Source organism: Octodon degus, unplaced genomic scaffold, assembly GCF_000260255.1.
Source record: "Octodon degus isolate 3935 unplaced genomic scaffold, OctDeg1.0 scaffold00008, whole genome shotgun sequence".
In the NCBI taxonomy this organism is placed as follows: Eukaryota; Metazoa; Chordata; class Mammalia; order Rodentia; family Octodontidae; genus Octodon; species Octodon degus.
In genome coordinates this window covers 18,519,895-18,546,001 of record NW_004524584.1, presented here as the reverse complement: position 1 = coordinate 18,546,001, position 26,107 = coordinate 18,519,895, and the positions used below count along the sequence as shown (strand labels likewise).

Below are 26,107 nucleotides of genomic sequence, written 5' to 3'. Positions count from 1 at the left end.
GTTAGGTTGTCTTGCAGAACCTGTGTGTGAATGGGGGTGTGCATGTGTGTGTGCGCCTGCCACAGGGGTGGGGAAGGCTCTGTCATGAGGTGGTACATGATGCTGGTCCCTTCTCTCCCTCCATCAGACCCTGTCTGGTGAGTGGCTGGGTCACCTGCCTGGCACCTGGGTCTCAGCCTGTCCCAGCTGTGGTGCGTTCATGGTGGGAGGAGCCTGACTGGCTGTAGAGTCCTCTTTGGGCCACCCCACCCCCACATCCCCACTGCACTGAGCCAGGTGTGCATTGGTTGGATCACTGAGCAGCTGGTGGTGGCTGCTGAGAGGGGTGGCCACACCCAGCACACCTGATAGGTGCTGGTCCCCATGGCTACTGCATAGGGGATCATTCTAGGCTGTTCCTCTTGGGTCCCCTCCCGTCCAGTCCAGGGACAGCAGGAACCTGCGTGTGACACCAGAGTGTGGGAGTGGTTTTGCAGCACAAATCAGCAGAAGAGGCTGGGGTTCAGGCACCTGCTGGGGACAGTGGTGGGTGTCCAAGGGTGCAGGGGTTGAGCAGGGTGGTAGTGAGTCAGGAGGGGCAGCCTTGTCTGTCTTCCCCTTCCTCCCCCCTCCCCCTTGGTGAGTCACGAGGCTCTGAGTGCTGAGGCAGTGAGGAAGTTGGTGGAGAGGCAGCTTGAGCTCACCAGGCAGAAACTCTGAAAGAGTGGGCATATGTGCATGTGTGTTCAGAGGTGGGGGTTCCAGGGTGACCCCCAGCAATGCAGGGAACCTTGAGGGTGGAGGCCTTACCCAGAGGGAAGGAGCCTGATGCAGAGGGGCAGCGGTGCTGTTGTCCTTAGCGTGTTCACCCACCTCTCTGGGCCAATCAATATGTTGCTGGTGTTGGGGACCTGGTCTGAGGGCTGTCACGGGCCGTGGACTCTGGTGGAGGAGCGCGGGTGTGTGCATGCCCACCCACACAAACACCAAGCCTCCTGGAGGCCCCCACGCGCAGGACTGGGACTCAAATGGCCCTGTTGCACCCACCCTTGGTGGTCGGGTAGGGTGCTGGACTTCAGCTGGGCTTCCCTAGAGGAGGTGACCCCCAGGTGTCCTCTGCTTGGAGCTGTGCCCCCTCCTTGAATCCCCTCCTGGGCTCAGAGGGCGTTGGCAGGAGAGCTGCCTGCCAAGTCTTGGCTGCACTGACCCTTCCAGGGCCGTGGATCTTTGCATGGCCTCTTCCTACTGGCAACCAGCTGGGTAGGACCAGGGGCTCCCGCCCCCTCCCACTCTCTGTCCTGTGCTGCAGAGTGGTGACACTGCAGACGAATGCCCACTGTGACTCCCGGTGGCTCCTCCTGGTCTGCTGGGCCCTGTCCTCCCCATTGAACTCTCCAGAGGGCAGAGTGCAAAGTTCAGCTTAAGTATTAATGGGCCCTGCAGGGCGTGGCCAGTGGATGCAGGCATCTCCATAGTGACAGCCGTGCTGGGGACAGGAGTCTGTTTGGCAGGGACCGCCAGGGGCCAGGAACTAGCACAACCACAGGCCCCAACCAGCAGGGGCAGATGTCCTCAGGAGTGACAGGAGGCGTGGAACAGGGTCTGGGGTCCCTGGGACTTGTGAGGCAGGCTGGGCTGTCACTACATGGGGGACAAGGCTGATTTCAGTACCAGCTACTCCTTCAGACTGCCCTATAGAAGCCAGGGAACAGGCCAGGAGCAGGGTCCTGTGTCCAGAGTGTGCCGTGGCATGACCTCGGGTCCCTGTGTCTGGAGGGGCCTGCAGAACTGTCTGATCAGGAAAGGCTAGCAGGAACTGGATTTGGGGGTCCGTCACTGAAGCCTCCTGGCAGTGTGGCACTGTGGCCCATTGACAGGCACACGAGTGCTGTGCTGTTCCTGGTGAGCCAGTGGTGGTATCTTTCTAGAGAGTGGAGAGGGCAGTCCTTTCTGGCATGTGGTGCTCTGGGCTTCATGCAGGGCTTGCCACCCAGCCCATGTGGGGAGGTAGGCCCCATAGAGGGACCCCACGAGGAGGGATATTGGGAGCCCCAGATGGTTAGGCTGCTGGGGCTCCATGCTGCGACCTGGAGCTGGGCCCTGGGCCTTGTGTGCCGGTGTCCTGCTGTGTCCACAGATTGTGGCTGTGGGGCCTAGGTTCCTAACTGCCCATGTTCCTGTCCCCTCAGGGTGCTGCATCCCTGAGACTGCTGCAGTGACCTGAGTGTTTCTCCCTGCCTCAGTTTGTCTCCCTGGAGCTAACTGTCAGAGTGGCTGTGACCTCTCATCTCTTGGCTGCATCTGTGGCTCTGGCGCCAGCGGCTCAGCTGCTGCCCTCAGGGAGGCTCAAAACTGCGTCTGTGGGCCATTGGGGAGGATCAAGTGCCACTGCATCAGACAAGGGGCAGCCAAACCAGATTGGATCAGGTGCCTTCCCCTAGCCCACCCGGCCCCGCCAGGCTGTAACAGGAGTGGCCCAGCCCCACCATCCGTGTGCTCTGTATTCGGCCTTAGCCTGGTGGGGGAGAGGAAGTAGTAGCACTGGGCACTGGATCTATCCTCCTCCCCGCCATGGCCTGACATCCCTGCTAGACTTTGTCTTTTAGGAGGAAGGTCCCAGAACCCCTCACTGTGTGGCCCCAGATACCTGGTATCCTGGGCCTCTCCATTGGGCAGTACAGCCTGGGATACAGACCTGGTACTTACTGCAGGTGTATGCCAGGTACAGATCAACCATGGTATGTGTACAAGGCCATGTACATGTGAGCACGTATACACATGGGCGCCAGCACACGTGTGTCTGTGCATGTGACTATTCTGTGGTATGCATGCGTTATGTATCAGTGTGGCCACATGCCACACATGTTTAAGTGTGTGTGTGTGTGTGTGTCCACAACTTCTGGACTTCGGTCATGCTTCACATTCAGGGCCTGTGTCTCTTGGGCTGTGAGCCAGGCATCTCCTATGCATCCCTGAACTCTGGGCTGTCAGATTTGAAATGCTCTTGAGCAAGTGTCTGCCCAGCCCGTCGGCCTGGGCACCCCAAGCACCCCCAGAGCTGGTGGAAGGAGTATGCCTGGTGGCCCTGTGGAGTGACCAGGGCCAGTCCCGCCGTGTCCAGGCAGCAGCCGTCCTTTTAGTTGTGGAGGCGTTGCCCAACTCAGCCCATGTCCCCAAGCATTTCTGTGTTTCTAGAGAGAGCATTTGGTTCCTAAACCTTGGGGTGGTTGTCAGTGCCGGGTGAAAGAGGAGGCACTGCCCATGGCCTTATCTGGAGTTTCAGCTCCTGCCTTGACCTGGGCCTGTTGCAGGGAGGCCGGCCCAGATGCCAGGGGCGCCTGTCGCAGATCGGGCCCTCTGCCCCTCATCTCTGTGTGCCTGGCCTGGAAGGTGCTGGCGCTGGGCGGCTTCAGCCTTGAAGCAGTATATTTTTGGTGAAGGAAGTGGGTCTGGCAAGGGCAGCAAGCAGTCTGGGAGGAAACAGGACGGGAGACTGTCACTCTGGAGAGTCACTCGGGCTTGCAGGGACACAGCAGCCAAGGCTCTGGGCTCTGTCCCCTCCTCCTGAGCCAGGGAGGTGGGGCGGGATCGTGGCAGTCGGGAAGAGAACGCTGGATGGAGGATTGGCTGGCACGGAAGGGCCACGGGCGCATCTTGGTTCTCAGGGTTTCCTCTGTTTGCTGCTGAGCGCCACTCTGCTCCAGCCGGAAGCCTACTTGGCTTGAGCGCTGCAGTTTGTCCTGCCTGCACGTGAGCACCTCTTCATCACTTGCTCTGGGGACCCCTGGCCTGGTGTGCAAGCTTGTCATACTTTATGGAGCAGGAAGCTGCAGTGTGGCGTGGCCTCTGCACAGGCAAGGTCGCCGCGTGACCCTGCGCTGTGCATGCTGTGGAGCTGAGCAGACTTCCTGCAGTGCTTGGGGGCAGGAAGGGGTGGAGACAGTTCAGCCCGCCCGGCTGACCCTGGGGAAAGTGGGTGCCTCTGAGTCCCACGAGCCTCCCTGTGCTCCTTCCTCCGGAGCCTTCCTGAGAGATGGCTTTGGTCCCCATCAGACCCCTGGAGGAAGGATGGAGGGGGCAGCTGCAGTCCAAGGAGAAGGTGTGTCTGGAGGCAAGTGAAACCTGGCAGGAGGAGGGTGGGGCCTGCTGAGTGCACTGTTTCTCCCTGCTGAGACCTGGACACTTCCTGGGCTTGGGCAGACAGAGACAGAGGCCCTGCTGATTGCTTCAGAACAGACCGTGTGCCCCGGGGCTGATTCTGCTTGCAGTCTCCACTGGTCTGCAGGGGAGGCTGCCTCCAACTAATGTCCCCCTTAACTGCTGGGGCCAGGGCCAGCATCCCCACAGGGGGCCTCTGTGCTCTGGCCTGCTCACCAGCGAGGGCCCTATGTGTGGACATCCCAAGGCCTCAGGGATACAGGGGAGCCTAGACCCGGGGTGGCCTGCAGCTTGGGTCTTGAGCACCCATCCTGTGATGTGGGGTGGGGCGCATGCCATCTTTGCAGCCCTGGTGGCACAGGTAGTCTGCTGAGGCACCTGCTGTCTGCTTCTCCGAGTGAGTTGCCTTGTGCATCCCACACGTGCCCGCCACCAGTGCCACCCGACCCTCCCGTTCTCTTTTTCCGTGGGTGGTAGCAGGCTTATGGACTCTCTGCTCACCACACAGCGGGGCAGCTGGGGCATCAGAAGAGGAGTGGTGGCTTTGTGGGGTGGGGTGTGGAAGCCTCTAACCAGAGGCTCCAGCTGCATGTGGGCTGGTGGGGGGCATGTGGACCTCCAGGGCCGAGCTGCAGTGAGGCCTGGGTACCTTCAGAAGCCACAGAGAGAGTGGGCTCAGGAAGTGGCCACCACTGCAGAGAGGCAAGAGCTGGTCAGGCTTCCTTCCAGAGGCTCTAGGGCATCTGTCTAATCCCACCTGTTCCTGCAGAGTAGGCCCTATGTGGCACTTGGTGCCTCCACCCTGACCACGCAGGTGAAGGCAGTGACAGACGCTTTCTTGATATGTGTGCAGCCCCCTAAGGGGAGGTCCTTCCTCAGTGCCCCTGCTCCTCTCTTCTGTGCCATGTGTCGCTGGGGGCTCTGGCTGGCCACCCCTGCCCAGGCGGCCCCACTACGCTGTTTTCCAGGTGAGGCTTACAGGTGCAGGTCCTGGATATGGCTGGATTTCATTGGCTGGAGGCTCATGTTTTGAAACCTTGTTCTTCTTGTTCCTTGGTGGCAAAAGCTACTAGCTGTGTCGTACTCCAAGGCAGAAGAGGACCTGCCAGGACTAGCAGTTCCACGCCATCCCTTCTGGCCCACAGGCCTCCCAGAGCCAAGGTGTAGGGCAGCGGTACCATCCGTGGCTCTGTTCCACAGAGTGGAATCCTGTGATTCATGACTTCCTGACTTTGGCCCAGTGCAGCCAGGATACAGACCAGCCCTCTTGAGGTGTCCTGTGCAGGCCATGGATGGCAGGTCCCAGCCTCCCGCAGGGAAAAGAATGGCTTTTAGAAAGCAGTGCCGTGAATGTGGCGAGTCGAGCGTTTTCCATCTTTAAATGTGGGATGCTCAGAAAGAGCTTGCCTTTGGGGAGGCAGAGGGACTGAGTTGTTGGGACAGTGGCATCCTGGTCACCCTGTGACCTCCCACTGTGCTGTCTGTCAGCATCCACCCAGCTGACGGATGCAGCGGGTGTGTTGCAGATGAGCCCTGGTCGGCTGGGCCAGCATCCCCCTCCCCCACAGACAGCAGGTGTCTGGGTCCTGCCCTCCAGGCTGGGGTGGCGGCTGCGTGTAAGGGCCTGGCTGAGGACACCTGATCCGGTCACCAGGCTGTCCCTTGTCACGTCATCTCTCTACTTCATTCCGCTGACAGAGGCCACCCTAGTAGTGCCCAGCACCTGGGGACAGCACCTCAGGGACACTGCCTGGGAGTTGCAGCAGGTAGTGTTGGAGCCCCCTCCCTGCAGTGGCAGCCCCAGCACTCCCTGGTCTAGGCTCAGATCCTTCCGGCCACCATGAATGTGCAGAGGGATGGGGATGGGTACTCCAGCGCAGGTGAGTAGCTTTGTCCTTGAGCCCTGGTGGGTTGTGTCTGGTGACTTAGACCCCGGGCTGGGAGTCTGAAAGGATGTCCCAGGTTTGTAATCCCTGCTGTAGATATTTGGCCTGCAGAGCCCTTTGTGTGTCCGTGGATGAGAAGTAGGCTGTTTAGTACGTGGTCGGGTGTATGCACTTAAAATCAAGGTGGGCTTAATGCAAACTTCACTTATAGGGCTGGGATTGTAGCTCAGTGGCATAAGTACCTGCCTGGCAAGCTCAAGTTCCTGAATTCGATCTCCGGTACAAAAATAAAAACAAGAACAGCAACAAAAAACTACTTGTAAATCTCTTCTCAAAAACAAACAATCCCAGCTGTTCAGGAGACTGGGACAGAAGAATCACTAATTCGAGACCAGCCCAGGCAATTTAGCAAGATATTATCTCAGAACTAGAAAGGACGGGGGATGCAGTTGGGTGGGAGAGCAGTTTTCCTAGCAGTTGGAGGCCCCAGGTTCAGTGTCCAAACAAGAAGCCGCAAACTAAAATGTGAGTGTATTTGGATTTAAAGGAGTTAGAGGAGATCTTAAAGTAAAAAATCACTGGGTAGTGAAGTGAGCCATGGTGTATTCAGTTTTTGGAAATAGGATGAAACCCTTGGGAAGGAAAGTCCTGCTTAGACCGGACCAGGTGTCTCCCAGTCGGGCAGGTGTGTGAGGCAGGGATGTCTCTGGAACTGTGCGGGGACTGAAGGTTCCTCTCCTAGTGTTGGTTCTGCATAGAAAGAGCTCGCATGCCGCTGTGGGTGTCCCCCCTGCCTAGTCACTTTGCTGAGTAACAGAAAGGATCCTCTCACAATGCAGGGGACCGTCCTTTTAAAGGACTGCTGCTGGAATTGTGGCCTAGGCTCAGCAGATAAAGAGAAAACGCTCCAGGTTGGTTATGGATTTGGAGGTGTCCGGCTTAGTTCCCAAATTGGAAGGCTCAAAGTCCTGAGGAGTCCTAGCTCCCCTTCTGGCTTATGATGTTTTCCTGACTTCTGCACCTGCTTCACGCTGAGCCCCAGCATGAAATACAGGGACCCACGTGGCCCCCACTGTGTTGCCTGGGGCCTGCGTGGGTCACTGCGCAGCCCGTGCTGTGCGTGTTTACTGCGTGACGTCTCCCCAGGGTTCAGCCTCATGGCCACCCTGACAATAAATGCGGCCAGGTATTCATGCCACTTTGAATGGGCCACTCCTCGCTCCTCGGGTTTTCTGTCCCGCTGCCCACAGCCCACAGTTCTTTGTTCTTCCAGTCAGAAGGTGGGGGCCACATCCCAGCTCTGGCAGACGAGATGCCCCAGAGCACAGCGCTCCTGCGTCACTGTTCCCCGGGGCGCCAGTCTGGCAAGGACAATTGTTCCCTGGGCTCCAGCAGCTTCATGTGCGCATTTCTCTGCCTGTGCCGCTAGTGGAGTTTTGGAAAAACGACTGTGTGCCACTGAGAACCCAGCCACGCTGCGCTGTGTCCTCCTGCGTCGGTGGAGGGCACAAGCTGTAGGTGCCACTTGCCTCCTGTTCTTCTATGCCCCCGCCGTTGCCTCTGCCTGGGAGGAGGAACCTGAGCCCCAGCAGCCGGTGACCTTGTTCAAGGTCGTGAGCTTGGGGTTGGCTCCATCAGGGAGAATCTGAAACCTGCGGGGGCGGTCAGGACCTGGCCAAGGGCCCTGGCCCTGAGCCCTGAGCCCTCTGAGACCCTGTGCTGTGATGCTCAGGACCTTGGTGTGGCCTGTCATCTGTGCTGGTTTCTGTCTGGTCATGGCAGGACCCTGACCCCTCTCCTGTGTGGAGTCTCCAACTCAAGGAGGCCTTTAGGCACAGGAGACGTGAGGCCATTCGTTTCTTTCACTCCTGTGTCGGCTCGACTACAGATGTCAGGGAGGTTGTAGGAGCCTAGACTACTTCCACCCCCCTGCCTGGCTCTGCCTCACACACATACACACACATGTGCACACGGGCACAGACTTGCAGCCGTGTATATGTGCACGCAGCGCACATGCCTGTACAGGTCTTGGAGCTGTTTGAGAACACCCAGCGGATGTTACTGCTGCTGTTTACACAGTGTGTTTCATAAAAACAAGCGCTTGTCTTCTTTAAGTTTCCTCTGAGGGCAGTTACAGATCGGAGCACTGAGAAGCCAAGTACTGTTGCAAGAAACGGAATTTGGGTTCTGCCCTGTACACAGTGGACAGTGACCTCAGCCATGCCCCTGTCTGTCCTTCCCGCGTGCCCTGGGCAGAGCAGTGTCCTAGGAGTGCTGTGCGCCCACCATCCTCAGAGGTGCCAAGGTTCCTGCCCAGGCGGGGATACAGCTGGCAGGTGCCACTTCCTTTGCCCTCCTGCAGGCTTTGTGGGCCCTTTGAAGTGAGGGGTGTGGATGCGGCCCTGGGAGGGGTGGTGTGGAGCAGGGAGGGGGCAGAGCAGAGTGGGTGAGGCTGGGGGTGAGGGCATGGGTGTGGTCCTGCTGCTCACTCCAGTGGGGTCTCTGCGTGGCTGGCCTTGTCCCGCTGCAGCCCCGTGTCTGGTCCTTGGACATTGCCTATGTGTCTGGTCCCTGGACATTGCCTTTGTGGTCTTCCTCTGAAGCCTGAAGTACCTGGGCTGGGTGGGAGACTAGGGGACCCTTGCGCCCATGACTACTGTGGTTGGACCTTTAGGAAAGATCTGGCAGGTGTTGGTTTCACAAGTAGTGTGGGTGCAAATGCATGTACGTTTATGTGTACATGAGTGCGTGTGTGTGCGCATCCACAGATGTGGATTTCCAGACCTCGCTGACCCCACCCTCTCAATCCTCTGAATGCATCCTGTATTGCAGTTCAGGTTGTGGGGTTGGGTGAGGGCGGCCCTGTGTGCTTGCTGTGGGGCAGCAGGGTGGAAGGCTCCCACTGGGCAGGGCCAGGGAGAAGGGCAGTGTCACAGGCCCACGCGGACCTGGGGCTGAGCTCAGGGAAGGATGGTGCCCTCCACATCCCTGGTTATTGGCCTTGCCTGGTCAGACGATGCCATACTCACTGCCTGCCCTGCATGAGTGCCGTTGGCACAGGGCCCTATCCACTACTACTCTGTCTGCTGCTGTGCAGCTTCAGTTAGGGGATCGGGGGGAGGGGGATATTAGGGGTGCCTAGGCCACGTGGTAGGCCATCCAGGGGTCACTTAGGGTGGAATGTCCATGGGCCTAGGCCCTGACAAGGAGGATTTCTTTCTGTGTGTTGTGGAACACGTGACCAGTGCCACAGGTTGGGTCTTGGGAGCGTCTCAGTGTTGAATTCAGGGCTAGGTGTTTTGCGTTTGTTACCTGGCCCTCAATGGCCTTGGTTTCTGGAGCTCATGACCAGGGAACTGCTCACGAGTGTCCCCAACCAAGGGCCCTGAAGGGGTCGGCACAATGGGTCCTGACGCTGCAGCATTGTCGTGTGAGCTGCACTCTGAACCAGTGGGAGTTAATCATAATGCCCGTGGGATCCAGCAGGATTTAGGCAATTTGAGACCCAAGGCTGCTGCCACCGCAGAACCCACTGGGTGGGCGCCAGACTGAGCACTGAGGTAGCCACGACAGGGCTGTTTGGGTTTGAGGTCCTTGTACGTGGGGTTGAGGAAAGCGTGAAGTTTGGGACCCAAGAGGGAATGAGCTGTGACTTGAGTGTCGTCCTCGCCTCTGGGGGCAGGGGCGCCACGGCCTCTTTTCCACCTGGATCCCACAGCCCCAGAGCTGCAAGCCTTGACTTACAGCAGGCGGCACCCTCTACTTGTGTAGCCAGCAAGTGCTGCTGTCCCTCAGTGTGGGGGGCCACAGAGGTGCCCTAGCTTGACACCCATGGTCTTTGTGCAGGATGCTGTGACCCCTGTAGCCAGCCGTGGGGTTGGGCCTGGGCCCTGCTGGGCCTGGGGTGTTCTGGGCCCAGTCCTGCATCAATTCCCCCTGCTCCCTTTCTGTCCCTGACTTCTCCCCTTCATATCCTCTCCTCTTGCTCCTGCCACTACCCTGGCGGTTCCTTCCTTCTCTGGCACAGGCCTGCCCCATCAGAGCTGGAACAGAGTGCTTGTGCCCTCAGGCCTGGCTGATGGCCCAGAGTGGGGGTGCTCGAGCCCCTCAGGGCACCTGCTATGTGCAGCCTGGCTAGGACAGGGTTTGAGAAGTAGCCACGTGCGTGACCATGGAGGCCAGCTGTGCCCTGCTCCCAGGTTCTCACAGAGGTCACTACATGGGTGTACAAGTCCTGTCTCGTAGGAAACAAAGACAGGAAAGACCAGGCCAGGAAACTGCCCCCTTGTCCTGGGTCCCCACACTATTGGCCAGGTACATGTAGATCTTGGCACGGAGGCCGTGTGACCCAGTGGTTAGGGAGCTGGCATGCTGGGCTGGAGTGGGAGGATACAGGTCAAGTCCCAAGGATCACGTTGGCCATGCAGCTCTCTGTGGAGGTTGGACCAGATGGTTGACCTGTGCCTGTGGGGTCAGAGGTTAGAAACACAGAGGATGGCTCTGGTGGTTGTGCCATCCTCTATCCGGTGGTTGTGCCGTCCTCTGAGGATGCCAGAAGCTCATCTCTATGGCCCTGCCTGGTGCTGGGATCCTCATGGCCAGAGATGCTAGCCCCGTTCTCTGCTAGGCCTGCACCTGCCCTGCATCCCTGCCCGGGTCAGAGGATGGGGGTCAGAGCTGACACTGCCCTGGGGACATCGGTGCTCTTGTATGAACAGCAGCAAATTTTTCAAACTTCTCAGCTGTCCTAAAGAATTGGGGTGAGCAAGGGCCAGGAAGTTCACTGAGTTCAGGGTGCAGGAATGATCTCTTAAGGCCATTCTGTGACAGTGTCAAGAATGCTGGTCCTGCTCTTCCCTTTGACACTGCCTGCTCACCCTGCAGGAGATGGGACGCCCCGGGAGAGCAGCCCGTTCATCAACAATGTCGACGTGGAGCGGGAAAGCTACTACGAAGGGAAGAACATGGCGCTCTTTGAGGTGATGTTGTCTTTGTTCAGAAGGGGCCCAGGATGTCACAGGGGAGACAGAGCAACTGTGCCGTGAGGCCTAGTGTGACCAGGAGGTGGGAGCCAGGCCAGCTCGCGCCTCACGGTTCTTCAGCCCTCCTGGTTGGGGTGCTTTGCCTGGGGGAGCCCTGAGCCCTTAAGATGCCACATGTGCCCAGAGCCCTCTCAGACCATCGTACAACAAGCACCTGTCCCCAACAGGAGGAGATGGACAGCAACCCCATGGTGTCCTCCCTGCTGAACAAGCTGGCTACCTACACCAACCTGAGCCAGGGTGTGGTGGAACACGAAGAGGATGAGGACAGCAGGCGGCGGGAAGCCAAGGTACTAACCCTGCCCACTCCAGTCACATCTAGCTATGCAAAGTGGGGTGGCCCCACCTTTCCCTGTGAGGCCTCTGGAGGTCTCCACGAAGGCCAGAGTATGGCCTGGTCTCTGGTGCTGAGTGGAATGAGGTTCAGTCCTCGAGGGAGCTTGGGGTGGTCGTGACACCGTGAATGGCCACAGGGCCCTCTTGCCACGCTGGGCAGCCCACTGGCTGCGCCGGGCTCTCTGCCCTCCACAAAGTCCCCACGGTCCAACAGATGTCTGGGCAGTGCCAGTGAGATGGGAGAGAGGTCTCTGCTCCTCGCATACCTCATTGTCACAGACCTTCTCTGGCCACAAAGTCCCTGTGCCCAGGTCTCCTGCCTGCCTTCTCTGTAGATGGCCAAGAGAGGGCGCTGCTGCCTGGTTTTTCAATTTCTTGATCTTTTTCATGGGAATTGAGCCCGGAGCTTTTGCACTGAGCTACATACTAGCTTCTTTATTTTATTTATTTATTTATTTTTTTATCTTGACACAGGGTCTCACTGAGTCTCTGTTGCCCAGGTAGGGTCTGAATTTGTGATCCTCCTTCCTTAGCTTCTCAGAGTATTGGGGTTTACAGGACTGTGCCCAGTTGCCCCAGTGCTTTTCAAAAACAATGCCAAGGGCCCGCTTTCTCTGTGAAGTGGGAGCTGTGGTGGAGGAGTGTCGCCTTCCTCACACCCTGGTCCCCACAGTCGCCCTCCGCCATCATCCTCACCCACAGCGGTTTCTCCCTCTCCTTCCTCACGCTGCACCTGCAGTGGAATGTGCTCCACTGCCCTGGGGTTCCCGAAATGTGCACCCTGTTTGTGGCTGAGGCTGCTTTTGGGGGGTCACAGGAAACCACAAAGAGCACAGACAGGGACAGAGTGCAGTGAGGGCACTTCAGCCCAGCTGGCAATGGGGGCCTCCTGGGACTGTCGCTGCTGCAGAGGTTCCCCTGCCACCCCTCAGCGACTAGTGATGTTGTCAGTGTCTCCACCGGAGACACTGTCCACCCACGGCCTACAGGGTGCAGAACCTGACCTCTGTCCAGGCTGAGGGGTCGAGATGGGAGGTCGCCATGCTGGTCCCCTCTGGACATCATGGCCACCAGTTGTTCTGGTTCAGTAAGTGTGGTGCCCAGCCTGGCTGCCCTTTTGTTGGGCCCTGGGCCTCAGCTGTGGAGCTCTGCACTTTGCCTGGCTAGGACTTCGTGGGGTCATGCTGTATGTGGTCCCTGAGGAGCTTGCCTGTCCTTCTGTGGTGGTCAGTATGACCTCCTGGGGCATTCCCTTAGCATGGTCACAGGGGTTGTGGCCACCCCTAGGCCCTCTTGGCACTGGACTGTGTGATGTCCCAGCCTTACACCTGGGATGAGAGGAGGGTGGGACAGAATGATGACTCACATTTAGGGAGGAGGAGACTGGGGAAGGCCTGGGTTGGTGCTGAAGGCCAGGCCACACTGGGTGCACAGAGCTGGGCCCCCTGGACACGATGCTCTCTTCCAGGCCCCACGCATGGGCACCTTCATTGGCGTCTACCTGCCCTGCCTCCAGAACATCCTGGGTGTGATCCTCTTCCTGCGCCTGACGTGGATTGTGGGGGCCGCTGGTGTTCTGGAGTCCTTCCTCATTGTGTCCATGTGCTGCACCTGTGTGAGTGGTCATGGCCACCTGCTGCCAAGGCCCCAGGAGTTGGGGCATCCTCACCCATGGGGGCCTGGAGTCTAATGCTATGAGCCCTGGGATGACCCTGCAGCTCTGTCCCAAGGTGCCAGCATGCCAAGGGGACACAGTTGGTCTCAGTTGGCCTGCTAAGGACTGGCCCTTAGCACTGACTAGCCAGTGCTATCTTCCATGTCCCACAGGGCATGTTGAGCTATCACCAGGCCCCTCAGCACGCCCTGTGCTTTGATAGGGCCATCTTCTAGCTTGGTGGGACATTTTCTGTGACCCTGTGCCCTGTGCTGACTAAGGATTTTCTCTCCATCTCTGTGCTCCAGCCTTGTCACTAGCCCAGCTGTGTATGCCCTTCCTCTCACAAGAAGGGCATAATATAGCTCCTTAATCTCCCACCTATCACCTGAAGATAGCCACTGGGCCTCTCATGACTGGCTCCAGGCCCGTCTAGACACTTGTGGTGGCTGCTGGTACTTCCTGGTGCGATGGGCAGCCTTTCCTGAGATGGCGGTAGCTGGAGATGGGGCCCCAGAGCCTCCTGGATGTTCTTCATACCCCTGGAGAATGGGCATGAGATGGGCCATTGTGCCCCTGTGTAGGGCAACATCTCCCTGGGGTCCCTGAGGAGCAGGCACTCCAGCAGAGTCAGCCTTCCAGGTCCAGAGTCTTATGTTGGGGTGTCCTGTGAGCTGGGAAGAAAAATAGTCTAATTTAATATTAATATTTAGGTGAAAGGTTTGAATGTTTAGTCAGTTTCAGTTACATATTGTGGCTTCTTGACCAGAGTAAAACACCCGGGGACACCCCACGTGTCATCTCACACTGCCCTTCTAAGTTGGGAGCCAGGATGGGTAGCCTAGCCCAGGGTCCCCGCCCTCAGAGACCACCTGTCTTTGCAGACGTTGCTGACTGCCATCTCCATGAGCGCCATTGCCACCAACGGTGTGGTCCCTGGTGAGTTGCTGTGGTCCTTGAGTCCCTTCCTTCCTTCCTTCCTTCCTTCCTTCCTTCCTTCCTTCCTTCCTTCCTTCCTTTCTTTCTTTCTTTCTTTCTTTCTTTCTTTCTTTCTTTCTTTCTTGTGGTACTAGGGCTTGAACTCGGGACTTGGTGCTTGCCAGGCAGGTGCCTATGCCGCTGAGCTATTTCCCTGGCCCACCTTGAGTCAGTTTAAACGAGTCCTCTCCCTGCATTGAGCCCAGCCTCGTGTGTGTGGATGCTGTTCCCTGCTCTACTGTCACAAGGATGCGCATCCTCACCCAGCATGGCACTGGGGTGCACACCCACCCTTACCCTCCTGTCTACTTTGTGACTGAGGACGGCTTTGCTCCCAAGCAGGGTCTGGCCCTTCGCAAGCTTGCATGTGGCCTGTCCTTGAGCACCGCTGCCCTGTCCCTGCACATGGAGACAGGCGATGTGTGCCAGGTCTTGCGGAACCTGGGCATGCTGGACCGTTATGAAGACCCATGGTGGTGCAGTAGCCTCCTGTGCCAACCATCCGGTTGCTTTCGGGGACGCTGGGATTCCATGATCTGTGGGGGGTTTGTTCAAATGCAGTCTTTTTTGAAGACTGGGCTCAGATACCTGCTCGCTGCGTGTGTGACTGGGACCAACCCTGTGCTGTCCTAAGTCCCTCTAGCACCAGCAGTGGGTCCTGGGTAGCTGCCTGCCTGTGCTCCATGGTGGCCTTCCCTGACCGAGGTGTGCAAGGCCTTGCTAGCTCCAGATCTACTTCCTGCCCTGGCTCTGTCTCACAGGATGGGAAGACACTGACTGTCCCCAGCCAGCCTGGCTCTGCTCTGCCTCTGTGAGAACAGCTCCCAGACTGGGTGGTGCTGGGGCTGCAGGCCTGGCTGTGGGAGGCACCTCGTCTTTGCATCTGTGTGCATGAGAGCTTACCAACCTGCTGGACACCCCTCCTGGGAAGGGGGCCTGGGGTTAGGGTCACAGAAGCCCACGGGGTGCTCTGTGGGTCACCAAGCACCCCAGCTCTGCAGCTGCGTGAATACACCATCCCTCTTAACCTGTTTCTCTGCCCATATCCTTTGCAGCTGGGGGCTCCTACTACATGATATCTCGGTCACTGGGGCCTGAATTTGGGGGCGCTGTCGGTCTCTGCTTCTACCTGGGCACAACGTTTGCAGGGGCCATGTACATCCTTGGGACCATCGAGATCTTTCTGGTGAGCTCCATTTAGCAGCTGCCCTTGCCCAGCATGCTGCCCACGGGCTTTCCCCAGGTGCCCCACATCCCTGCCCTGCCCAGGCTCTGGCTGCATCCTGCCTCCCGTTCCTGAGGCCTGTGGCAGTCTAGGAAGGTCAGAGGCAGGGGGCTGTTGAGAGAGACAAACAGAAATGGAGATAGCCCCATTTCCTGCTACCTGAAAGGGCCCTTCTGCTCCCTTGCTCTGGTCCCCTGCAGTGTGGCAGGCGGGGCTGGACAGGGAGAGAGTCGGGGGCCTGCGTCTGCATGAGAAGAGCTTTGTGCTTCTTGCTTCTTGGGCATCAGTGCATCAGGGTGAATGGGTCGGGGGACCCCCTGTGGCAGAATACAGGGGCTGGAAGTCTGGGCAGCTGACCCTCCTGATGCATGCGGTTCCGCAGACCTATATCTCCCCCGGAGCGGCCATCTTCCACGCGGAGGCGGCAGGCAGCGAAGCAGCTGCCATGCTGCACAACATGCGGGTGTATGGCACCTGCACACTGGCCATCATGGCTGTGGTGGTCTTCGTGGGCGTCAAGTATGTCAACAAACTGGCCCTGGTTTTCCTGGCCTGTGTGGTGCTGTCCATCCTGGCCATCTATGCTGGTGTCATCAAAACTGCCTTTGACCCGCCTGACATCCCGTGAGTCTACCCACAGGCCTGGCCCTGCCCCTCTTCCCTACCTGGCCCTGATCCTTAGCCCTGCCCTCCAGGGCGTCCTGGACAGTCACATCTCCCTGGGCCCTCTGGGGTTGCCGTGAGGGATGTGGGAATGTGGTGCTGTATGGTCCGGCCAAGCTGCTATCAGAAGCCTGGAGGTTGTGTGGACCCCACACTCTACAACAGGCCAGGCAGCTTCCATGTGGCCACCCCTCTGCTGCCCAGGCCCCTGTGTCCTCACAAAAGCCCACATAGATTCTTTCTTCCCAGCGAGGTTGAGAAGGGAGGTGGCCAGGTCACAGCCAGCAGGAGGTGGGTGGTGGAGGGGGCAGAGGAGCTGGGGCCTTGACTAGTTAGGAGTGATATGGGGCTGGGGTGGGGGCCGTGGGAGAATGGGTCAGGGAACCCCTGTGGCGGATCAGCTCCTCCTCCTCAGATACAGAGCCTGTGGCCCCGCTCTGGCTGAGTTGGACCCATGGGTGGTCCTGCTATTGTGATAGCTCAGCACATCAGACACTGGAGGATCTGAGATAGTGGAGAAACTGAGTTGCACCTGCCCACTGCAGGGTCTGCCTGCTTGGGAACCGCACGCTGGCAAAGCGCAGCTTTGACACCTGTGCCAAGGTCCACATGGTCAACAACGGCTCAGCAATGGTGACCACTGCACTCTGGAGCCTATTCTGCAACGGCTCCAGCACCAGCGCTGCCTGCGACCAGTACTTCATGCAGAACAATGTCACTGAGATTCAGGGCATCCCCGGCGTGGCCAGCGGTGTTTTCCTGGGTGAGCCCCCACGGCGAGGCCCCACCCCCTCCTGCCTGGCTGTGTCCCCGGCTTCTTACCTGGCCAGACCTTCAGCTGTCGCCTTCCCAGGCCCACAAGTTGGTCTCCGAGCCAGAGCTCATTGCACAGTGTGTCACTGGCATGCACAGGACTATGCTAAGGAAATACCTGGGCATGGGAGACGTCCCTCTGCTCCTCAGGATAAAGGGGAAAAAACGTAACTGCCAAGCTGCTAGATGTCAGGTCAAAAAATGGATTCCAAGGAACAATGGGAGTGAAGTGTAGGAAATTTATTAGGGAATCGGAATAGCTCCTAAGAGGGAGAAGGGGCCCTGGGTGCGTCACCAGAGCCCACTTCTCTAGAAAGTTTTACAGAGTAAAATCAGAAAATGAGTACACTTAGTTCAGAGCTGTAATAAGATTGCAGGTGTAGCTGCTTAGCCAACGCTGATCCAGTAGTTGCAGGGGCACTTGGTGACATTGTTAACCTGGGTGGGTCATCTGTCGTCTCAGTGTTGTACTTAGTCTTGTCTTAGTCTCGGTGGGAGAGGATGGTTGTCCCAGGGAGATCATGGTTTACTCATGTGGGAAATCTCAAGCATCAGCTTGTCCCTTAGAGAATTATATAGGTCTGACTGTGACTTAATCTTCCGATGCACGGCCAGCCACCGCTGTGCTGTGTTCTCACCCTCTGCACTGACTCCCTCCAGGGCTCACCAGTGTGACCGCCTGGACTGTTTCTACCTAACCGAGCCATCTGTCATGCTGTCACCTGGAAGACAGGCCTGGCTCTGGGGAGGAATTGGCACTGGGGGCACAAAATAGCACTGGTCCCTGGTTGCCCACCTGAAGGCGTCTTAGGGTCCGGCTGGGGTCTGGTGTGTACTCGCAGGGCATGTGTATCCTTGCTGGGCACCCAGACACCTGTCCAGGTTGAGTGGCAGGGAGGGTCCCCATAAAGTCGCACGGGTAGTGGGATCTGGAACAGAGGGATGCAGGTGTATGCAAGGCAGAGAGGCCATGTGGTGGCCTGTGAGGATGCCCAGCCATCCAAGGCAACGTGAGGCTGTGCTGCCCTATTGCATGTGGGGTTGGTACCACTGGGGCCTGTGCCAACCACTGATGACTAGGGCTGTTATAAGACTACGTGGTGTCTGAGGCTCCCCACTGGAGCCTTGCACGTGGGTTTGGGTTTGGTGAGGGTGGCTTATGGGTCGGAGAGAAGGGCCATGACCATGGACAGCGAGAGCTCTGAGTGTCCCCTGAAGCACAAGGCCTCAGGGAACCTGACAGAAGGTTCCAGAACCTGCTGGTGAACCTGCCTGTTTCCTCAGAGAATCTGTGGAGCACATACTCCGACAAGGGTGCCTTTGTGGAGAAGGAGGGTGTGCCTGCGGTGCCCGTGCCTGAAGAGAGCCGTGCAAGTGGGCTGCCCTACGTGTTGACCGATATCATGACGTACTTCACCATGTTGGTCGGCATCTACTTCCCCTCTGTCACTGGTGAGGCTCCCCTCCCCATCTGTCTCATTGTCTCTTTCTGTCTCTGTCTCTGTCCTTGTCTGTCTGTCTCTGTGGTCCCTGTATCTATCTCTCCCTGTCTGTCCTTGCTGGGCACCCAGCAACATGAGGATTTAGAAAATAAAGACAAAGAGCTGGCCATCTCGGCATTTCTGTCCTTATGTAACTCTCTGTGTCATTCTGTCTTGTTATTTGTATTTCTGTCACTGTTTCCACCTCTCTGTCTCCTATTTCTAACTGTCTCCCCATTTCTGTTCCCTGTCTCTCACTGTCTTGTTGATGTCTCTGTCTCTCCATCTTTGTCTTTGTCTCTGTCCCTGTGTCTCAAAATGAATCCCCCTGGGAATTGCTGCACAGCACTGGGGGTAGAGACTGGAGTGGCAGTGCATGTACCTGAGGCCTTGGTCCTCAGCTGTCCTCTGCGTGGGTCAGTGACTCAGACTGGACTCACCCACTACTGGCTTCTCTGTGCCTCTGGCCTAAATTTTCCTCTATTGTATGAGCTCCATGCAGCGGCTCTTCCTGTGGGCCAGAGTAGGAGGGTTTGCATGACTCCCTTTGTGCTGGACCAGGCCACAGTGGGTCATCAGCCATCAGCACGTGGCTCTGATCTGGGATTTTTGGCTGTACCCATGAGATTCACTGAGATTTCAGGGCTCTGCCTTGGTGGGAGAGTGGCTTCTGAGGTGGTGCTGGTTCCCTAGTGACAGGGAAAGGCAGGACTGTGTTGGGACTGGTTGGTCTCTTGGTGGTCCCTGGGAGAAAACATGAGGATTTAGAAAATAAAGATAAAGGGCAGGCCAAATAGCTCAGCAGACTGAAGTGTCTGCAAGCAGGCACAGGGCCTGGAAATTCAATCCCTGGACCTGCCATACCGACCCTGCCCCCGGGACACACTGAGACAGCCATTGAGACTGGGCATGGTGGCGCACACCTGTAATCCTAGCTCTTAGGAGGCTATAAACAGACAGATCACTACGAGTCCAATCTAGTAGTGAGACCCTGAACACCCTGTAGACTCTTCCCTAAAATAAAAAAATAAATAAATAAAGACAAGGATAATAGTTGAGGTCAGATAGTGGCCTATTTGCCTAATTGGCAGAGGACCCAAAGGACAACAGTAGGGGCATTTCACAAGGTTGCCTAGCAACTAATAGCCAAAATTGTCCAGGCAGGATGTTTTTTTCAAGACAGAGGTAGGTTGACTGCGTAGGCACCGAGGCCTTATCCTGCCCTCGCACATGACCAGTTTCCAGCTTGAGCTGCTCCCAGTAGATTTAGGCCTCATCCTCACAGCCTAGAGAGGGTCATCAGGACTCCAGCCTCACCTTGACCTGGGAATACCAGGCTGGGGTCCTTACCTCAGCCGTGCCCCTACCCTATCCTGTGGCATGGACACTGGGGTCCAGGCCACACTCTCTCTGGCTGTTTCACAGAGGACAGTGTCCTAAAGGCACAGGGTCCCCAGAGGCCTCTCTCTGGCACCTGGCAGCAGCCCTGTCCTTTCTGACGCCTTGCTGGATCTGGGCCGGCTATAGCCATGCACCAGCCCTGCCCATCCATGTTGGCTTGTCCGTGTTTCCCACAGGTATCATGGCAGGGTCCAACCGCTCCGGGGACCTCAAGGACGCACAGAAGTCTATCCCCACGGGGACCATCCTGGCCATCGTGACCACATCTCTCATTTGTATCCTTGACAGACTTACAGGTGGAGATGCTGGCTCCCAGCCTTGGGCCACCTTCTCCTCTCATGCAGAGATGTCTCGGGGTCTCCAGCCAGTGGGTCTGGCTGTAGCTCCGTCCTCTGTGGAGCTGGGCTGCTGAGCACACGTGCATCGGTCACCCGTGACACTTGCACCCTGCTTCCCTCACACTTGGTCACATGATTTCTCCATGCAGCCTAGGGGTGGGAATGCTGTCACATGGAGATGGGGGTGCTGTCACACAGCTACTCAGCAGCGAGTACAGACAGCTGCTGACGGGACACAGTCATAGTCAGTGTAGGAACAGGAAGCTGGGCTGGAGGTGTCTGGTGTCTGTAAGCTCTGCCTTGCCAGCTGGGCTGTGTATCCCCAGTGATGTCCCTGTGGTGGACTTGTGCGCCCAGGCACATCCTGCTCCTCAAGAGCCCTGTGCTGGACAGCTGGACGGAGTTTTGAGAAGAGGCCCAAGACTCACGAGACAGTACAGACAGGGTCGGGGTTGGGGGTAGCACAGGGCAACATGGCCCAGGATGGGTGGGGACAGGGTCAGCCCAGGTCCCTGTGTCAGTGCTATCCTGCACATGGCCCCGTCTCCTGTCGAGCGCTGCTCAGGCCTTGACCCAAGCTTCAGATCTCTCCTGCATTGTGCTCTTTGGGGCCTGCATTGAAGGTGTTGTCTTGCGAGATAAGTACGTTATCCTTTGTGTCTTTCACAGGTAGTATGGTCAGTTGTCTTGGCAACTTCTGCTCCAAAAGGGAAGTCCTGGCAGCGCTCAGAGCTCCACCTGCCCTGAGGTGGCTGCCCTCCGCATGGTCAGGCTGCCGTGGGGGCCCCAAACTGCTTGCTGGGCCTGGGGTGCAGACAGGGAGGGGCTTGGACCCCAGGGCTGCCCCTGAGGAGGGTGTGGAGCCTAGTGGAGTGCGTATCCGCCAGGGCCTCAGTCACAGGTGCCCTGCTGGGGGAAGCCACGTGGTCACCAGGCCATGGCAGGCCTGGTGTGCAGGTGACCACAGTGACTCCAGGAGCTGGGGCTTCCTGCTCCAACAGCCACCTTGGAGGGTGTTGGCCATGCTGGGTCAACGTGAGCATCCTGACCAAGACTCCTCACCAAGGAGCTGACTCCGCCCTGGCACCCTCTCTAGGGGGCAGAGACATTTTCACCTGTCCTCAGCTCACTCCCGGGAAGCTGTGCTGACTGCCCACTCTGCCTGCCCACAGGTTTGGGGAAGCCCTGCAGGGAAACCTGGTCATCGGCATGCTGGCCTGGCCATCCCCCTGGGTCATTGTCATCGGCTCCTTCTTCTCCACCTGTGGCGCTGGCCTCCAGAGCCTGACTGGGGCACCCCGCCTGCTGCAGGCCATCGCCCGTGATGGCATCATTCCCTTCCTGCAGGTAGGCCCTGACCTGGGCCCCATGGTGGACATTGCTGCCCTTTGGGGGCCTGGGAAGTTGTGACCAGGTGGGAGGGGTCTGTGAGGGGCCTCTTCCTAGGTGTGACTGATACAGTGTCACCCCTAGTGACCTGGGTCACTGCTAGGCTGGTGAGTACAAGAGGGCTGTGTGGCCCCTTCCCCCACAGGGCAGGTCTGTCCATGTGGCCTGTGAACCCTGTGCTGTGTCCTAGCTGGTCTCATTGACAGCAAGGACAGCCTAGATGTCCTGGGATGAGGCTGCCTTGGGTGAATTTAGAGGCTCTGGGTATGGGTGAGCAAGGGTCTCGGGGCATCCTGGGGCCTGGCAGGGGACAACCAGTGACACATTAGGAAGATCATGACTGCTCATCTTCCCACCCACAGGTGTTCGGCCACGGGAAATCCAACGGGGAGCCCACTTGGGCTCTGCTGCTCACAGCCATCATCTGTGAGACGGGCATCCTCATTGCCTCACTGGACAGCGTGGCCCCTATCCTATCCATGTGAGCGACTATATGTCCCTTGGTGCACTGGGCACCTTCAGCCTGGGAACAGTGCATGAGTGGGTGCAGCCAGCTTGGTGGGCATGCATTTGGGCGTACATGTGTGGGCAAAACAGGTCAGGTGGGCATGTGTGTGGGGGCACATGTGGGTAGGGCAGAGGATGGGCACACGTGAGTGGGTTGGGCACGTGTGTGAGCGAGGTAGGCTGGATGGGTACACGTGGCTTTTGGGGCTGTGGGCTTTCGGGATGAGATGGGCAGCACTGTGTTCACATCTCACTGTAAGCGGCATGTAGCAGGGTGGCAGGGCGTGGCCTGCATCTGTGTGGACCAGAAGTGGCTGGAGCCGGACGTGGCCAGAGCAGAGACCAGGCCAGTGTGACTCAGTTGTCTGTGACCCATGTCCCTGTTCAGGTTCTTCCTCATGTGCTACCTGTTTGTGAACTTAGCCTGTGCCGTGCAGACGCTGCTGCGCACACCCAACTGGCGCCCCCGCTTCAAGTACTACCACTGGTAAGGCTGTGAGGATGGGTGGGCCCACCTTTGGCCCCAGGGATGGTGTCTGGTCCTCCCTGGGACTTCAGGGTTCCGTGCAGTATTGGGTCCCCAACTTGTGGCCAGCCTGAGCCTCCCCACCTGGAGTATAGGTGATAGCGGGTGTGGGCTGCCTCAGGTTTCCCTGGGCTGCAGGCCCTGGAGACAGAGAGACCACTGTGTTGCTGGTGAGGCCAGTAAGGGAGGGTGGGGGCAGTGGTGTCGTCTTGGAGCTGGGAGTCAGGGAGGCCTGGGGTCAGCTGACCGCCGTGCGTGGGGACTGTGTTCCCAGTGTTGGGACCGTGGCGTGCAAGGCATCCAGCCCTGAGCCGCGTGTCCCTCAGGACGTTGTCCTTCCTGGGCATGAGCCTGTGCCTGGCCTTGATGTTCATCTGCTCATGGTACTATGCTCTCTTCGCCGTGCTCATCGCTGGCTGCATCTACAAGTACATTGAGTACCGCGGGTGAGTGGCACCCATGGGTAGGGGGAGTCGGGCTGTGTTGCCTTCCCTCAGGGCGCTCTTTGGCAAGGGGCATGGGACAGTCCTTACTGGGGGCAGGGACACAGGGACCCCCCCGGCCAAAGCTTGGACAGGCCAAGGCCACTTCTGGCCTGGAGCATGCTGTTGTTGGCGGCCCCAGTGGCAGGCCACCTGGGCTAGTGAGCATTCATCCCTCCTGTGCTGTGACTGGGCAGTGTATCCTCATCTGTGTCGGCGCTTGTACTTGCGCCCCTCGTGGCCAAGGCCCTGCCCACTCCCCCCCCCACCCCCGTGAGACCTTCTTGTCCACACCATTGCCCTGTCTCCCTGCCCAAGGGTAGGCCATGCAGCATTGTCCCTCAACTGGGGCTTCACAGTGTGCTTTGGGGGCAGTGTGTGACAAGCCTCCTGCTTCCCTAATGTACACACCAGCAAGACAGTAGCCGGCAACCACATACCACATGGCCACATCTCAGAGCTAGGATCCTAACAGCTACTATGTCTGTTTCCCATAACCTCCCTGGACCTGGCCTGGCACAGCATGGGCCGTCCATTCTCTGAACGGAGGCAGTGGAGTGGCTGTCTTGACCCCATTTTGTTGACCCACTGCAGACCTGACTAACTCAAGCTGAGCCCCAGCTCCTCCCATGTTATGGGCTCCTTGCCCTCTGGACTTTCGCCTGGGATCTGGCCTGCTTAGCTCTCTGCTTGATGGGGCCAGGGCAGGAGTTAGGGGAGGTGGCTGTCCCTGCTAGAGGACCAGCTGCCTGGCCTGCTGTGCCGAGGCCTGGGCTTGGTCCCATGTGGGGGCCATGCTGCCTCTGCCTTCTCTGTTCCTCCTGGACGCACCCCATATACCCCCCTGTAATCCCCTCCAGTGGGCATGCAGGCACAGAGTGTCATATATGAGGCCCTTTTCTGTTCCCACAGGGCTGAGAAGGAGTGGGGTGATGGCATCAGGGGCCTGTCACTGAACGCTGCCCGGTACGCCCTGCTGCGTGTGGAGCATGGGCCGCCCCACACCAAGAACTGGAGGTACACCGTCACTGCAGGCCCCTGGGGGCTGGGGGGCAGAAACCTGGGGATGGCTTGTATCTTTGCTGCAAGGCCCTGGGAGACACGAATGTCCTTGACAGGGTGTCCTTGGCCTGTGACTGGCCAGCAGCACAGCCACTTTGTCTGCAGAGGACACCTGCCCCAGTCTCCCAGGGAGCCGGGGATGAGGGCAGGTGCCTGTCCTCCTGTCCTGCCCCCTCCTGCCCTTTTGTCCCCTCCCCTCCCCTTTCCCCATGAGCTACCCTGTGGTGGTGTGCTTACTGCTGTCCCCATTCTGTTGGTTCCTCCTGCTGGGCGCCCCAGGCCCCAGGTGCTAGTCATGCTGAACCTGGACACAGAGCAGGCTGTGAAGCACCCGCGCCTGCTGTCCTTCACCTCGCAGCTGAAGGCCGGCAAGGGCTTGACCATCGTGGGCTCTGTGCTGGAGGGCACCTTCCTGGACAAGCACGCAGAGGCGCAGCGGGCTGAGGAGGTGGGCATGGAGGCGTATCTCGGTTACTCTTCTCGTTGATGGGACAGATACCCGACACTCAAAATGCAGGAAGGAAAGGTTTATTTAGCTCACAGTTACTGGAGGCTTCAGTCCACACTCAGCTGGCTCCAAGGCAGAGCGGCACATGGCAGAGGGCAACCTTTCAGGTGCAGCACCCACACCCACAATAACTCAATCCTAAATTTCAGAAGCTGCCCATGAGCTGCATGGGGCTTTGGGGTCGGGGGGACACCTAGACACAAACCATATCAAGGGGGCTGTGTGGGGCTGTGGAGATGGTGGTGTGGAGAGCTCAGAGCCCAGGCACACATGGCCCAGCTGGAGGGGCCGTGGCTACTCCTCAGTGGAGGAGTTGGTCCTCTGCCACGTGCTGTTCCTGCGTGATGCTGACACCAGTCGACATCTGCTGGTCATAACTGGTATCCCTGAGATCCCGGGATCTTGTGGTCTCTTCATTTTGACTTCTTGTGATGGGAATTTCAAACCTAAGCAGGGTCAGGCAGGTGGGACCATACTGCCCCAGTGGCTGCCCCAGCCTCTGCTTTCCTCATGTGGCCAGTGCTGTCACTGCAGATGCCCTGCCCATCTGCCGATGGTCAGGCCTGCCCTCCATCAGCCCTGCACAGGGCTCCGTCTGTCTTGGGCTGGGTCCTGGCCTCTCCACCTCCTTCCTAACGGGTGTCCTTGGTGGCCTCTTGGGTTGAGTCCCTTTTTTACCCCCAGGTCTGTAAACCCAAGCTGGCCACTTGGAGGGAAAGTAGCAGTGGACGGCTATGGCCTTAGTTGAGTCGAGATCCTGAGTTGCAGGACGGTGTCACAGATCAGCCTCTTTGGAGCCCCTGAGGGCCAGCATCTCAGGTGGCAGGAGGAGCCAAGGCCCTTTTCTCTCTGGGGAAAGGAGCAGATCTCAGCTTGGGCCCAGTGGCTGATGTTGCATGGCCACATGCTGTTGTCCTCCTGCCCACCCGAGGCAGCCTTTCATGGTGGCACCTGGTCTATCCAGAAGCGGGGCCACACGTGACCTGGCATCCACCCAGCTGTGCTTGTCTCAAGTGTTGAGGTGGCCTCGGCCCCCGTGCCTCTGCCTTGCGAGTGCTGTTCTTCACACATCCTGCCCTGCAGGTACCTGGACTTGGGCGGGTCCTGTGTGAAGCGAAGCTCCTTGGGGTCTGGGCGGTGCCTGTATGCCTTTGCTGGTGCTAAGTACCGGCAAACTATTGTGGCAAGTGCGCCGGCAGCAGCTTGACCTGCTCTGCAATCTCTGCCAAGGCCAAGACCAGGGTCCCCTTCTGTCATGGCAGATCTGTCTCAGCCATTCTGAGGATGCTTCTGGGGCTCTGGACCAGGTGTGTGTGCTGCTGAGCCATGCAGCCTGGAACATCCTCTGCCCAGAGGCTGGCCTCGTGGGACATCCCCATTTCTCCTGACCAAGGTCCACTTGTCCAGAGCCTGTGCAACAGGGCCACTGGCTATGCTGGGCCCCGTGACTGCAGGGACCATGCCCATTCCCACCAGGCCAGGGCTGGGTTCTGGCCAGGGGAAGTTAGCATCCTCTGGAGGCCATTCCTGAGCTCAGCAAAACTTTAAAAGCAGTATCGTGTTAATATCTCCTAGTTATTGAGGACTGATCAGGTCCACAATCCCCAAAGGAGTGGACTGTGGAGGCTTAAATAAATGAAACAAATAAAATTATTTCAGGGCTCCAAGAGGAGCCAAAC

The 26,107-nt window shown here is 58.2% G+C and overlaps 1 protein-coding gene across 2 annotated transcripts in view; it reads left to right on the top strand.

Moving 5' to 3' along the window:
- Nucleotides 1-26,107, top strand: part of Slc12a7 (solute carrier family 12 member 7) — a 56,680-nt gene that overhangs the window by 10,760 nt on the left and 19,813 nt on the right. For both annotated transcript variants that reach the window (XM_023706480.1, XM_004625180.2), the window contains exons 2-17: nt 10,908-11,002; nt 11,233-11,355; nt 12,870-13,016; nt 13,940-13,994; nt 15,089-15,219; nt 15,641-15,882; nt 16,467-16,684; nt 18,019-18,186; nt 19,793-19,891; nt 20,539-20,596; nt 21,127-21,301; nt 21,706-21,824; nt 22,239-22,337; nt 22,703-22,822; nt 23,771-23,875; nt 24,200-24,368. In XM_023706480.1, the coding sequence (XP_023562248.1) occupies nt 10,908-11,002; nt 11,233-11,355; nt 12,870-13,016; nt 13,940-13,994; nt 15,089-15,219; nt 15,641-15,882; nt 16,467-16,684; nt 18,019-18,186; nt 19,793-19,891; nt 20,539-20,596; nt 21,127-21,301; nt 21,706-21,824; nt 22,239-22,337; nt 22,703-22,822; nt 23,771-23,875; nt 24,200-24,368 (2,123 nt within the window). The remainder of the gene's footprint in view (nt 1-10,907; nt 11,003-11,232; nt 11,356-12,869; nt 13,017-13,939; nt 13,995-15,088; nt 15,220-15,640; nt 15,883-16,466; nt 16,685-18,018; nt 18,187-19,792; nt 19,892-20,538; nt 20,597-21,126; nt 21,302-21,705; nt 21,825-22,238; nt 22,338-22,702; nt 22,823-23,770; nt 23,876-24,199; nt 24,369-26,107) is intronic.